The sequence below is a fragment of the Ictidomys tridecemlineatus genome, chromosome 1 (assembly GCF_052094955.1).
Source record: "Ictidomys tridecemlineatus isolate mIctTri1 chromosome 1, mIctTri1.hap1, whole genome shotgun sequence".
In the NCBI taxonomy this organism is placed as follows: Eukaryota; Metazoa; Chordata; class Mammalia; order Rodentia; family Sciuridae; genus Ictidomys; species Ictidomys tridecemlineatus.
In genome coordinates, this window is record NC_135477.1 from 4,337,117 (window position 1) to 4,352,823 (window position 15,707).

General features: G+C 47.8%; 1 protein-coding gene across 1 annotated transcript; it reads right to left on the minus strand.

Annotated features, from left to right (window-relative positions):
• Positions 1–11,594: 11,594 nt before the first annotated feature.
• Foxi2 (forkhead box I2) lies at positions 11,595–13,440 on the minus strand. Its single transcript, XM_005320769.3, has 2 exons — positions 12,869–13,440; positions 11,595–12,225 (listed from the first exon to the last, which is right to left on the minus strand). The coding sequence occupies exons 1-2, from the start codon at positions 13,428–13,430 to the stop codon at positions 11,783–11,785; spliced, it is 1,005 nt and encodes a 334-aa protein (XP_005320826.3). The 5' UTR covers positions 13,431–13,440; the 3' UTR covers positions 11,595–11,782.
• Positions 13,441–15,707: the final 2,267 nt, after the last annotated feature.

The following is a 15,707-nucleotide window of genomic DNA, read 5'->3' on the forward strand; positions in this document are numbered from 1 at the left end:
TGGGTTAAGTGGACAATTCCTTAAAAGACACAAACTATGAAAACTTACCAGATGAAATAAATAACTTGAACAGGTCTATGTCTATTCAATGAATTAAGTCAACATTTTAAAACTTTGCAAGAGAGAAAGCATTATGTTCATATGGTTCCACTTTTGAGTTTCTCCAAACATTTAAAGAAGGATTGATGCCAATTCTTTCTAACCCCTTCCAGAAAAGAGGAACAGGAATATTTATTAACTTGTTCTGTGAGGCTAAGATCACTCTAATAACCAAAACCAAATAAAGAGTATATAAAAGGAAAATTATAGAGCAATGTCTCATAGACAATCCCATGCAAGATTCTCAACATAGTATGAGAACATTGAGTCCAACAATGTCTAAAATAATTATATATATATAATAATTATATAATTAATTATTATATATATATAATAATTATATATAAAATAATCATATATATATCACAGACAAAAGATTCATCCCAGGTTTACAAGACTAGTTTTGAAAGTTAAATGTCAATCAATATAATCTTTAAATATAAAGACTCTGTCATTTCAACAAGCTTAAGGAGAAAAATCATATGCTTATATCAACTGGTGCAGAAAAAGCATAAGACAAAATCTACCATTTATTCATGATTAAAAATTATCAGGAAAGTCAGGAATAGCAGGCAATTTCCTTAATTTAATAAAGAACATCTACAAACATCCATAACCCGTATTGTATTTAATGGTGAGATCAGAAAAAGATGAAAATGTCCTCTCTCCTCACTTGTATTTGATTTTGTACTGGAAGTCCTACATAAAACAATTAAACAAGGAAAAGAAGTAAAAAGCATAAGGATTGGGAAGAAAGGAACAAAACTGTCTTTGCTTCTGAATGACAGGTCTGTCCATGTAGATCAGCCAAGAGAATCAACAATTAAAAAAAAAACACCAAAAAACCTGAAACTGCAAAGTCAATGTAGCAAGTTCGTAGGCTATGGGGTCACTGAACATCAATTACTTTGCTGTATATACCAGCAATGTGAACATTTGGACTTTAAGTTGTTAAAATTTAAATTTACAAATGCTATTTGTAATAGCAGCAAAAATAAATTTATGTATAAATGTAACAATAACAAGTAGATACAGACTGAGATGCAGAAAACTACAAATCTCTGAGGGGGGGAAAAAGCAAGGAAGACCTAAGTGAGTGGAGAAATATTTCATGTGCTGAACTGAAAAATACCGGGAAGATGTCCACTCCTCCCAACCTCTGCCCTATAGGTTCAATGCAATTTCAATCAAAATCCAACTGATTATTTTGTACACCTTGACAAATTAAAAGTTCATATAGAAAGGCACCTGAGGCTGCAGGCACCTGGAGGCCGGCCAGCGTGTCTCTTTACCACCCACTGATGTGCGCATCTTCAGGCATCAGGGAACAGAGGGAGCTATTTCTTACAAATTATGTAGTTCCTACTAATCATATCCCAAAACAAATAGCTCTCAAAGGTCAGTGTGACCAAAATGCCTGCAGACACACTGCTTTAAAATTTGTTCTTTTATATTTTGAAAAGAACATCAGTGGCGTCTAGTCCTCTATTCTGCAGTTTCCTTAAAGTCAAGATTTCACGGGGACTGTGGGTGTCGCTCAAGTGCACTTGTCTAGCATGGGTCCTGGGTTTCATCCTCAGCACGGAAATTTAAAAGAGGAGATTTCTACTACGTATGTTGTTGATTTGAAAGATGACTTCAATTTATGTAATCAATAAAGCATTTGAAGTACAGAGTGGCCTGTTTTTTAAGATGAATTATAAATAGGTCAGCAAACATCAGCGGGTTTGGAACTGCACTTAAAAAAAGCAATATGGTTTGTAAAGGGTCAGAGACCCTCCTGTGAAATTTCCAACACAAAGGACATGCCTGGGCAGCGAGGTAAGATCAATTCTGATCCAGCCAATAGCACTCTGCAAGTTTTCTTAAGGTTTCTTTGCTTTTTCCCAAGATGTCTGTCTAATTTTTACAAAATTCAAGAACTGTAACACTCAGGGAGCACAGGATCTCCTCCAGGTATGCCATTTCGTACTGAAATACAGAGCTGTGACCTTCCTCGCCCACTGCAGACCAGCATGGCAGCATGTGGACTGGGTGGAAAGACCTGGAATCTCTGCCCAACTCTGCCACTCACAGGCAGTCATCCTTTAAACAAATGACCTCTCTCAGTGTTCATTTTCACTATTGCGGCTGGAAACAGATTTAATTCTCCAGGTGAATCCTGGCAGATGTGGCTTCCCGAAGGAACGTGATGGCAGAATTCTAAAGGTGAGTCCACTCAGGGCAGGGAGAGCCAGGGTGGATTAATGTCTGCCAGGGGCTGAGGAAGGGGACAGAGCGGTGCCCTGGCATCCCTACAGTGACGGTCCCCAGGGTCTTTCCAGCTCTGAGCTGCTTGAATTTCAAAGTGATGTGAGCCGAGACAACTTTGATCCTAGTGTTTAGGTGCAAATAATTATTTGAAGGGAATCAACATAGGTTTTAGTTTATAGGTGAGGTCTCCTTCGTGTGCCCCTCTGAGTATGCTGCATTCAGACCTGGACAAGGAGACTGTCCTTGCTCTCCCCTGGACCTTTAGGTGAAACCTTTAGGGATACCTCGTTTTCATCTGCCGCTCTGTTCTTTTCCATGTTCCCTCTTCAGGACTTTCTTCCTCTGGTTCGATTCCTCCTTCACTCCCCCCACTTCATTTCCACCTCTTCCCAGGTTTGTCACCTTTTGCTTCTCAGGGGAAAGAGCCTCCAGGGGAAGTCCCCACCCACCTGAGGTCTTCTTACCTCTTTCCCTCTGGTGGCAAAGGAGGAGGTGGCCTTCTCTCTTTGAGGTCAACCTTCTCCCATGCTCTGGGCAGCCTCTTCCTCTCTGAGACTCTCTTGTCTATTATCCACTCTCTGGTCCCCATTTTTCCCTTGCCCCTACCTGTTATGCTCCCTCTAAACACAGTGCAGAATTAAGGCCCATTTTGACCTCTTCCTCCTGCCTCCTCCTGGGGTCAGTCCGCTGGCCAGCCTCTGACCCCACCCCTGCCTCACCTCCTGGTCCCTTAGAACGTCCTTCGGTTCCAGCTTCTGCACTGAAACGTCATCCTTAAGGAGGTGGATTCTACTTCAGATGTGCTGAGTTGGAGGTGCTCAGAGGTCATTCGTGTGGACGCGTCACTGGGTAGTTAAGGTACCTGTTGGAGTTCAGGAGTGAGGTCAGTTTGAAGACGCAGATGTGGACATCAGGTACCATCTGCAGCAAATGAAAGCCACGCTAGGTATTGGTGTCCCCGCGGTGAGGCAGTGGAGGAGCAGCGGAAAGGTGTGCAGTCAGCTCTGTCCTTCCAGGGGCAGGACAGCCGGAGAGACTGGCGATGCTGTTCCTGACATCGCTGCTGACTCCCTTTGTCTCTTCTCCATCTGTCCTGTGGACAACAGCTCAATTATTCTAACGTCCTTTTAGCTAGATAAATTCATCAGATAAGTGTGACACTAAATATTTACTTCTAAGAAACATCTCAAAAGCACTTTCATACTTGCTTGTTTCAACTTCCTCTTTAACTAAAAAAATTTAAAGCATTTAAGAACTTATGTTAATATCCATTCATACGAGTCTTCCAATGTTGGTTTCTAATTTAATTGCTTTGTTATCAGAGAACATTATCTACATGACAAATTTTTTTTGGTAGCTGTAGAGATTTCCCTTTATCACCTAGTCTGTGGTTAACTTATAAAACACTCCATAAAGAATTTGTATCATTATCATATTTGGTCCATAACTCTAACTGTATGTATAACAACAAGTTCAATAATTTTGATGTTCTAATCAATATCTTCACTAATGTTTCTCCTTTTTATGTTGTTAATCTACTACATGAAAGTAGGTTCAAACGCTAACTCTGTAGATAGGTTAAATTTACTTATTTCAGTTTTTCTTTGCTCTTTGGGAACCTACACTGTTGGCTGTATATATTGCCACATGTTCCTGATGGTTAATTATTTGTATTATTATTTTGGTTTCTTCTTTATCTGTGTTAACTTTTCTGATTTAAATTCAGTTTCTTTCAATTCACACGATAGCACTCTTGGTTGGAATTTTCTACTGTGCCTTTTCCTGTCTTTCTGTTTTCTTTGAGGTTCTAATTTGAGCCTATTTCTTGTTAGCAACTTATACCTGGAGGAAAAAAATCACCACCCTCATCCTCTGTCATCTCTTAGAAGTTTAACCCTGAGCGTCTCTCACAATTAGCTGTGCATTTGGACTGACTTCTTGCCGCCCACAACACATCCTGTGCTGCTCTCCTTCCCTGCCATCTGATACGTCAAGGCTCAGCACCTTTTTCTGTAAAGGGCAGATGGTAGACATTTGATGCTGTGGAGGCCAATGGGCAAAAACCAGGGCAAAGTTTCATAAAATGTTTGCTGATGATGTGAAAAATCACAATCTATGTCAACAACGTCGAGGGCAATCAGCTAATCATCTCAAGCAAATTTATTTTTTCTGGGCACATTTGTCTGACTGCTGTAGTCAAATATGATTTTATTAGCTCACATGGTGAAAGGCCTCCTTCACTTGCTGACAAATGGGACACTTGGAAACTCACCCGACTTCACTGTCTTATTTTTGTGAAGAAAATCTGCTGTAGCCTGTCTGTGTCTCCTGATTTCCCTCCTAGGAGGCACCAGGAGTCTCCAGCAGGAAGGAGCCTGGAGACAAAGGCACAGGCTGGTGCCTAGTGTTCTTCAGCAGATGTGACATCATCCTGTGACAACCACGGTAACAAAAGGACCCCCACACCACCAGGCCCTGAGGCTGCAGCATTTGAAGCCTGCCTTCTCTTCTTGTTTGGCCACGGTGAGGAAGAGCTGGTAAAGCAAAAGTCACGGCAGGTCTGCACACGTGGCCCCCGAGATATCAGGCTGCAGGTGCCACTCTAGCTGGGGCTCATGGCTTGCGTGGCCCCGAAAGAGCCATACTGGTCTGACAAAGCTCCTCAGCTCTGTCCATGGAGTGCCAAAGCAGCTCTTGATGGCATGTCAAAGAACAAATATATTGTGGTCCCTAAAACTGTATCGATGGACGTTGAAGTTTTAATTTCACTTGCTGTGAGATACTCTTATTCTTCTTGAGTTTTTTTTAATTATTAAAATATATAGGAACCACACTTAGCTCCTGAGCCATACAAATGCAGGCACTAAGCAAGATAAATAATTTTAAATTATTTCAGCAATTTCTTATTTCCTCCCCTGATGGGAAGCTACAGATTGTATTAATTTAGTGGCCTCCTTTAATTTTTAAAATCCTACCTACTTAGTTACATTTTTATAATAAAGAACAAGGTTACTCATATTTATATTTTTAAAATCATGCCTACTAAATCATTTTTGCTAATAACCAAATCCAAAGTAGATTCTGTTTCTGTGTCTGATCTTGCATAGGAATTGGATATAAAGGCTTAAATTCTCTAAAGAGGAGTTTGAGACCAAACACATAGTGTTTCTTGGCCACTCATTACATAGAAAAGTGGGCCAGACCGTGAGAGAGAAGCATGGACTTTGAGGTCAGAGCAGAGTGGCTTCAAATTTTGGACTCTTCCCCTGGGCAAGTCACCTAACCTCTCCCAGCTATAGTTTTCTCATTTATAAAGATAAGCTCATAACACCCACTTTAACTACTAGTGTTTGGTGAACTCACTGGTTTAAAAGCCCCTGCTCTTAGTAGGCACTTCATAGACCTCATTGTCACCCTGACTTTTCCCAAGCTTGCCTGCTGCATCTTAGATGGGGTTATCTCAACCTCAGGGGTTCATGTGCCTGCTGCAAAGCCTCAGCTTCACCCTTTGCTCCATCTTAGAGATTTCATTCAGTCTGTATTGCAAGAGCATTTGTAAAACATGACACTCTCGCCTCTAAACTGAACATAACCCTTCCCCAAAGCCCAGCCCTGGGTCTGGTTTACTCAAAGACTGGGCTGCTGGATGGTGAACGGGATGTGGGGTCTCGGCAATGACTTATCACCTACACTCAGTTCTGTGAAAAGACTCTTTACTGCAGATGCCCCAGGAGGTGGTGGAGGGAATTTTGCTGTATGAATGAGCCCCTGTGAAATCTGAGATCAACGCTAGGGTTCCTCTCAACAGGTCAGAATGTGGAAACATTTATCTTGCTAGTTACCTGAAACTTACCACTCTTTCCTGCTATAAATCTCATTTTAACTTGTTTCTGCAATGAATGCCCAGGTATGCTTATGTACTAATAGATTTATACATTCAAAGTCTGAAAATGAAAACATTCCTTCCAGTGTTAAAGAAAACAACTTTGTTAGTAAAAAAAATACTGTTGTAGATTCTTATATCTCTTGTGTTTCTTAATTTTTTGTTCATGTATTAACTATATTAATCAGTACATTATAGAAAAAAATTAAAGCAATAATGAATGACCGAAATTTTTAAGGGGTCATAAATCTCTTACAAACTATGACAAACTACTCTTTAAAAGTTTTTCCTCTTGGGCTGGAGTTGTGGCTCAGTGGTAGAGCACTTGCTTAGCATGTGTGAAGCTCTGAGTTTGATTACCAGCACCATATAAAAATAAACAAATAAAATAAAGGCATTGTGTCCATCTACAACAGAAAAAAATATTTTAAAAAGTTTTTTCCTCTTTACTTCCCTTTGATTTCTTCCTTACATGTTGCATCGTTAAAACAACATACCAAATTGCTTTCAATTTCCGTCAATTAAAAAAATATATCTAATGGGATCAGTTCTTTTTAGCAAAAAGTGAAAAATAATAAATCAAAGAACAGAATGCATATAAAGCAGGCAGGAGGTCCTCCTCACCCAGGTTCACAAAAGGAACTTGAAGAACCAAGGTGCAGGGTTTCCAAGAATCCTGAAACAGAAACCTTTCATTAAAGTATTAATTCTGCTCCATCTAGAAGACAGTCTTCCCCACCCTGACCTGCCCTGGGGCTTCTTGGAGTAAAGTGGCCCTGGCCCAGCAAGGCCAGGTTCTGTCAAAGGCTCCCCAGCTGTTTGGTCAGGTGCTGAGGCTAATGTGCGCCCCAGGCGGCTCCCAAGCACTGGTGCGTGCAGGGCGAGGCCTGAGTGCCCGTGATGGATTGCGGGACAATTAGGGGCCTGGAGACAGGCAGGCTCCTCTGCACTTCCAGAGCGCAGTAAAATCACCTGTCACACATACTCCTCCGTGTGTCTCCTGTCTTTTAGTCCTGCTGAGCCCAGGCCCATGGACCTGTGGCATGATTGAACTGCTCTCCTCAAATCCTCCCTGCTGCTGGGGAGGTATGGCCTGTCCCCTCCTGGACGAGGGCCCTTAGATCAGGGAGCACAGGAGTGGAGGGGAAGGGGGAGTTGGAAAATGCCTCAGATGAAGGTCCACCTGTCTAGCTGCTCTTCAAAGTCGGGCCAGGAGGCGCCGGCCTGGGATCTCTACCACGTGGTAAGTCTATCTCAGGATTTACCACGGTTAGGACTGCTTTCATGCGCCAAGTGAAGCTTATGTAGAGGGACCCACCCTATGGGCCTCACCTCAGGGTCAGATTCGAATGGCATCAAAAGAATCCCCAAGCCCGGCTCGGTGGCACACGGCACAGTGGCAATTGGCATAGTGGCACATGGCACAGTGGCACACGCCCAGCGGCTCCAGAGGCCGAGGCAGGAAGACGGTGAGTTTAAAGCCAGCCACAGCAACTTAGCGAGGTGCAAAGCAACTCAGCAAGACCCGGTCTCTAGATAAAAATATTAAAAAAATAAGAGCTGAAGATGTGGCTCAGTGGTTAAGTGCCCCTGGGTTCAATTCTTAGTACCAAAAAAAAAAAAAAAAAAAATGAGATAGACAGACAGTATTTCCAAACTACAACCCAGGGATCCAGTATGTTCCAAAGGAATCACACCCAGGAGCCCAGGGAAGGGCCAGCTTCTGTCATCACCAGGTGACAGCTCTTCCAATTAAGAAGACAGGCTTCAGGTTACTGTCCCTAAAAGCTGCTCTGGAGAAGTAAGCAGAGTAGCCAGGGGCTGTGCTCAAGTGCCCACCTGAATCACACCAAAGTGACCAGGAACCAAGAAATCAAGCAGCTGGCAGAGTGTGGCGAACACAGCCAGGTGTAAGGTGTACTCTAACGACAAAAGAAGGTACTTGGAATTGTGTGTTTGCAAAGGAGATGGTTTACAATTTGATCATGGAGTCATTGTTTTGGAGTCAATGGCCACTAGCCACCTTACTTGCTTATTCCTTTGTCTCGGCCAGTGAAAGGAGGCTCTGTAAGGGCAGCAGTGGGCCCTGGTTACTCTCTGCGGGAGTGCAAAGCTGCATTCAAGTTGGCACTCCAAAAGATTTACTGAATTTGTTGCATTTTGTTAGGATGTATGGGACTCAGCCACTATTTCATTCCATGATGTTTCCGCATGTTCCTCTCCCACCCAAACTCTAGATACAAATGTGACATTGTCAAAGACAGTACTCTGCCTTCAGGCAGCAAGGCAGGTTGCTATCACCAATGACTTCTCCCTAGAGGATCCTGACCAGGTCAGGGCGCTGTGGTGTGTGTGTGCACGCACGTGCAAACATGTGCATACATACAGGTGCATTTCTGAATATGGGCCATCTGAAGGCTATGTGTGTCAGGAGCCTTTTGTAGCTCCTCACAGATGAGCCTCTGCAGATAACTTAGCCCTCTGAGTTGGGTTTTCTATCTATAAAATGGGGATGAACTTCACGTTCCTGTTTCACTGAAGCCATAGCAATTGCTGCAGTGTCAAAACCTTGAATGTCAAATGTCTCCTGATGGCACTGGAAATACTTTAGGAAATTAAAAGACCGAAAGTTGATTAATACACCAAGGCAGCATTGCTAAAATGCAAAACTTTATGTTCTTTATAAACAAACACTCAATGTTTGATCGATATGCAAAAGTAAACTCATATCTTGAAATCCATGTTTCACTTTTTAAAACATTACTTCATCTTCTAAGAAAGTTTGTGTCTTGATCATGGATGGCTCTTCTTGCATAGGGATTTTTCTTTACTCAGTGACCAGGTAAGATGACAACTAACTTTATTATGCTCTTTGGTTTTCAGTCACCTGAAAATCACCACTGCTGTGTGTCCATGGAGAGAACTCTAAATTGCTCAGTACCAGGCACTTCTTAATTGCCTTTTCCCTCTGAATTTTGGGATTCCTTTCTGCATGTGGAATGCCCGGGCACCACTGAGTTCTCTTCTCCAGGTGAAACAAGGCCGTGGTGGTGGCTACCACCATGTGTCCATAAGGCACAGCCCAAGTGCTCTTTGTGCCAAAGGCTCATAATGACCTCAAAATAACTTGGAATTCTTTAGAGGCTTCATGATTTCAGAGGCAACAAAAGGAGACAGTGGGAGAGAAAATGGGACTTGAGTGCCACGTGGGGTCCCAAGCCAGGTGACTACATCCTCCTGACCTCTTGGCAGCTGTGCCCTCCCTGTCCAAGTGGACCCAAACTTCCCCAGGCATGCAGCCTGGACCAAGCTCAGCCAGACCCAAGCCAAAGAAGGGGCATTTAACTACATGGTGCTCACACCCTGCTTGGCTCTGCTTACTAATTTGGATTTCAGCAGTTTCTCCCTTCTGGGAAAATGAAGCTGAGTCCCCAGGGCCCTTGCACTGCATCTGTGTGGGTCCCCCGCCTTGAATAGAAACCCAGACACATGAACTGTTGTGAAGGAGGAATGAATTCTATTTGGCATCTGACTCCATCAATTCCCATACACCCTGTACTACTGGAATCATTTTTAACTAGGATTTTTCCTCAAATACCATTAAATATTAGTGTTATAGGACTTTAAATTACTGACCAACATTTAAACATCAAAAAAAAATTTTCTCAATTTTTACAGAAAAATCCAGTGATAAAAAATAGCAGCTTTCCACCAATTCCTAGTAATCAATCAGCTGTGGTACAACATGCCTACATATTTATTTGCCAGCCAGTTTTCTAAAAGCTCCATTGATTGTCGAACTATATTTTCCCACCATTTCAAAATTTTAATTTAAAAAAAGTATTTCTTTCCAACTTGTTAGCAAATGCAGTCTAAAGCGGGGATGCCAAGGATAGTGGTGGGGCTCTTATATGGAAGAGCATGGGTATGCCCGCTATTACTGGTGTTCATTTTAACATGTTGTCTTTTAAAATAGGCTTAAAAGATAAAATTCTTATTCATAAGCTAAGGATATTTTTTTTTCTTCCCGGACTTTTTGAACTGCATATCATTTGGAGGGAGATTATGGGTTGGTTGTCAGTTTGGTTAGGAACACCATGACCTCCAAATAACCAGCACCCTGCTCACCTCTTCATGGCAAGCAGCAGCCAAAATGACACACTGAAGAGTTAGAACTGCAGCCAGCAGGGCACAGTGAAAGTATGTGACCAGAGCTCAGTGCACTCCAACTCTTGGCTTGGTCTGCCTCCTAGAAGAGACCTGGACCTGGCACCTGGCCTTTCTCCAGATTCTCGCCCTGCCCCCTACTCCTTGCTCACCAGGAGCACAGCAGCAGTGTGGGGACAGCCCAGAGGCTGCTTTAGTTACCCAGGAAAACCAACACCCAGGCTGGGTGGAGGCAAGGCTGGGCTCCCTAAAGGGCCACCCACCAAATGTGAATAGCTTCCAATGTCCAAGCTTCACCCTCTCTGACCTCCTCCAGGAACAGTGTGTCTCCCACCCACTCTGGAGTGCAGGGCAGCTGGGAAGGGTTGAGTCCTGCCCCCCCAGTGGCCACACCTCCAGAGAGTGCCAGATGCCACAAATAGGCATGACAGGCCACTACCCTGGGGACCCCAGGGCCTCGAGGTTGGAGTAGAGAGGCCACAATTCCTCTTCCCAATGACCACGGACTCCTTGCCTGTCACAAAGATACCTTCTCAGTCAAACCAAAAACGAGTGGGAGTCAGGGATTAAAGGGTTAAATTCAAACAGGAGGAGGCCCTCAGGAGCTGGGGCAGGGGTATCTCTGGCCTAATCTGGGGTAGAGGGAGAAGCAGAAGGGGAGAGAGACCCAAAGCAGGTGTGGCCACAGATCTGCCTGAGGTGAGCTCTGGTGAGTGTGATGGGGTGAGGGGGATTCCAGGGTGCCAACCTGTTGCTGTAGTCTGCCCATGTGCGATGCCTGGTCAGGAGGGACAGAAAATGGAGCTGGTACCCAGGGGCCCCTCTTGGCCATCCCAGGTAGCTCCAGACATTAGTCCCTGCTTATAGGAGTTCCAACCCCAGCAGCCCCAGGAATTTCCTCCCTGCGCACTCCTGGCCAGAGTGGTCAAAAGTTACGGGACCCACCCCCATTTCCTGGCTCTGGAGCCCTCTTTCAGAGCCCCTGGCCCAGCTTTGCTGGCCTAGTGAGGGAATCCCCAGCCTGGGGCCATCCTGGGTCCCCAGGGCTAAGGCAGTACACTTTCCATCAATACAAAGGCTCTTGGGGGGGGGGGGGTGGCCAGGCTCTCCATTGCAGGGCTGGAGCTGATCCAAACATCGACCTCGAAGGCGAATTCATTCCTGGAGGTCACGGGATGCGGGCCCCTGTGGCAGGGTCTGCCAGTGGAGCAGGGAGCCTGTCTGCAGGAAGGGTCTCCTGGGTGAGGGAGGCGTGGCTCCCTTTAGCTCTCTGTGGGGCTGGCTACCCCAGCTCCGGGCATCCTCCCAAGCCACTGCTGGCAGGGTCAGCTCCAGGCTGGAATCCCCTGTCTGGGCTCAGCACCTCTGGACAGGCCCCCTTCAGATTTCAGTCCCTTCCCGGCTGTAGACAAGGTTACTGACGCGAAAGCCGGCGGCAGTCGTCTGATGGCCAGAGGCAAAGCCCGGCATGGGGCCAGGGGTCTGGGGACTCTGCGTGGGCACCATCGTTGGCCTCCCGAAGGGAAAGTCGCGGGCCAGGTCCCCGGGGAAGGCCCCTAGACTGCCGGCCAGGGCGCCCATGGCCGAGGAGAAGCTGGAGAAACAGGCGGCAGCCTCGGGCGCGGGCGGGGACGGCGAGGCCTGCAGGTCGGGGGAGGTTGCGCCCTGGGGCTCCAGCGCAGGCGCGGGGTCTCCCCCTGGGTCTCTAACTCCTGAGGGGGCGGCGGCACTGGCCTCCCCTCTCCTCTTCCTCTTCCTCCGGAAGTTCCCATTGTCGAACATCTTCTCGCAGTTGGGGTCCAGGGTCCAGTAATTGCCTTTGCCTGCAGGGGAAGAGAGGGCCCACGTTTAAGTGTCTGGAGATGGACGACTTGCCCCTCCAGGGGGTCAAGATCTCTATTCTCCGTCCCAAACTCGAAGTGGCACTTTGTACCTCCACAGTCCACTGGAATAATTTAGATATTCTAGAAAGGAAGAAGCAGACCCCCACCCCCACCCCGAGAAATGCTTGGCGGGAGAGAAGGCTTGCGAGATGCTGAATCTTCTGGACTCTACCACCAGGTCAGGGATCATCATATATCCAGCCTAAACCAGAGCGCTTTCCGAAGGGACGTGACATTTGTTTTGTCAATTTGGGGCTTATGCATTGTCTTCCGCATTTTACAGGCGACTGCATTGAGGCTCAGAGTAGTTAAGTAACCACCACGGTCACCAGCTGGCTAGCAGTCCTGCTTCTTTCTCCTAAGGAGCGCACAGAAATTTAGAAAAAAGCACGGGACTGGAAATCTGTGAGCCTGTGGGTTCTAGGGCCATCTGGCAGCCTGTCCATACCCAAGACGTCTCTCCTTTCCCCTCTCTCCACTGTGCGACGAGGACTGAGATTTTCCGAGGTCGCCCCCACCCCTAAGTGCCAACTGCCCAGCGGCGGGAAGCCGCAGAGTTCGGCACCCGTCGCGCCACTCTTACCCGGGTCGTTCTCGTCGCGGGGCACCTTCTTGAAGCAGTCGTTGAGCGACAGGTTGTGGCGGATAGAGTTCTGCCAGCCCGCCTTGCTCCGTTTGTAGAAAGGGAAATTGCTGGCCACGTACTGGTAGATCTGGCTGAGCGTCAGCTTCCGTAGTGGCGCACTCTGGATGGCCATGGCGATGAGCGCTGAGTAGGAGTAGGGCGGCCGCACCAGCCTCAGTAGCTCCTGTTGGCCCGAGAGGCTCAGCCACGCGAGGTCGGCCCCCGCCAGGCCGCCCGCTGCGCCGAGGAGAGGGCTCGGGGCTGCGTAGCCGGGGGCTGCATACGGTGGTGCGGGTCCAGGGCCCGACGCGTAGGGCGCAGGGCTGAGCGCGGGCGCATTCACCCACAGGCGCGGGCCACCGCCTGCAGTTCCCAGGTCACCGCGTGCATAGCCCGGGGGGTGCGCTGCGGTGGCCCGGGCCTGGCCGCGCGGGTTCGAGCAGGCGCCCAGTCCGTCGCAGTACGCGGCCATGTCCAGCCTCTCCCGGGCCTGGCCTGGCGGTTCAGCACGGAAACTCATGGGTGCTCCATCCAGCAACAGCGCCAGGTGCTGTCAGCCCCGCCCCGCCCCCCGGCTTTTAAATGCCGACGGGCCTGAGCCCTGAGTGAGTGTAGGTGGCAAGTTTCCTCCCCAGCCAGTTTTGGAGGGGCGAAGTCCACGTCTCCGCCCCGGGGTCAGCTTTCTGCCCCGCCCTGGTCCTGACGCGACCCCAACGCGCCGCCCCTGTGATTCCACCTCCCGGTGCAGCAGGGTCTCGGGCCAGACTCAGGGCTTTTAGCTCAGGGATCCTGGGTCCCCGGGAATCTAGCAGATCCCGACTTCCTCTGGCTTCTTGGGCCGCCAGCCCCAGTCTCCGGAGCCGCTGTGGTTTGGCTTAGGATCTCCTTCCAGTTCGCTGCTCCCTTGCTTTCTCTGGGGAATCCCTGCTCCCTCCAAATCACTCCCTTGGGGGCTCCACCCAGCAGGCAACAAAAGGTGGTCGCATTGCACAAAAGATCAGGGTGAAGTCCGTGGGCGTTATCGGGCCGGACCACATGGGGAGGTGGCTCTGTGGAGAAAACGAGATCGGTGTGGACAGGGTCGCTGGCCAGAGTCGCTGGCGTACGGAATCCAGGGCCATAAACCCGCGAAGACCGCGAATTTACAAGCTTACCAAGGCCCTAAAACCACACTGGCAATCCCTTACCGTCCCAGCTTTTTCCAAGGTCTGGGAGTCTGGGACCTGCCAGGGTTGTTCCCGCTATGGCCTGTGTCCAGGGAGCACTAAAAGAGAGAGGGAGAGGGAGAGGGGGAGAGGGAGAGGGGGGAGGGAGGAGGACATCTCTCTGCAGGTCAGCCCTTCTTGGGCCCTGGGGTTGCTTCAGCAGCAGTTCTCAGGCATCCCAGCTGCTTGGCTCCCAAGGTGCTAGGCTGTTGTTGGCTTCTCTGCTCCCCCAGGTCTCTTACTATCCAGCTCTGGGGCTAACCAGGTCTCTGTTCCAGGTAGTTCCGGCTCTGAGGCAACCAAAGCAGAGGCTGAAACGCCTGGCTGTCCCTTGGTCAATCTAGGAAGAGTCCTGGCATCAGGAATTCAGAGTCTGAGCCTACTAAGCAGAGGCAAACATTCTTGCCTGGAGATGAGAGATAAAGAGATGAATCCCATTCCTGCAAAATTCATTGCCCACAGTGTTAGAGACAAACTTGCTGAAACTGGGTTGCCCTGGGCAATTCTTATTCTTCATGGGACTAAGGATTGTCTAGCAAACTAATTTCGATTGATTTTAAACACATAGGTCTGACTCTCCCTGAGTTTTGCAAAAGAGGGGGCTGGCGGGTTGGGGCTGGTGAGTGGATGAAGAGAGAGCCTGGCTTTGGAATTCAGGCATTCACTGGTGGTGTAGCCTTAGGCTTCAGGAACAAGCCTCGTGTGAAAGCCCTTTATTTATTTATTTATTTGTTTGTTTAGAGACAGGGTCTCACTCTGTGGCCCAGCTGACCTTTACCTTGTGATCCTTGTGCCTCAGCTTCCCGAGTCGTTGAGACGACAGGCCTGTGCCACCAACCAGGGCTCTGAAGCAACCAATTGATGAGACAATCTAGCAAATGACAGGAGAAAGGGAGAGTCCCTCTATTGCAGGGTTGATCCCCCCCCCCCCCCCCCCCGTTTAAAAATCCCTTGGGAAATGGCAGATAGACTGAAGACAGTTCCCAGCCCATGGTGGGAAAGAAATGCCCAGACTCTTCAGTCAAACAGTACACCCTTGCTCTGTTCCCCTCTCCAGAGGTTTCTAATTGTTGTCAATGGACGGCCAGTGTGAGGTTCTGAGATGTCTTTCAGAGACACCCCCCCCCATCACTGCAGGGACAGGTGCAGAGCGAATGAGAGCGCTCAGGAAGACTTGACACTTCCCTGGCTTCACAGGTGGGATCATTCTGTTGTTGCCTCTGTAAAAACAGCAGCCAGTGCCACCTGCCACCTGCCTCTCAGTTTGGTATTTCTAGGGTGTCCTCAGTGTTCTAACCTGCTGCCATTCTGTGCAGACAAGAGGAGATTTTTTAGTAACCACCCCTTGAAGGAAGTGCTTTTCCATCTGGAAATGTGGTTGCAGGCATGACTCAGGGATGCTCTTTAGGCCCCCCAGGCTTCAGTGCAGGTAAATACCCACCTCCTCCCACAGGTAGTCCTTCCCTGAGTGAACCATGGATCTGAGATGGCTCCCCACACTCTGGAACTGGGAAATATCTGCAGAATAGGAGGTATTTTTTCAAGAGATTATGCTTTGTGAGGGTGGGACATCACAGGAGTGGCACAGCTCT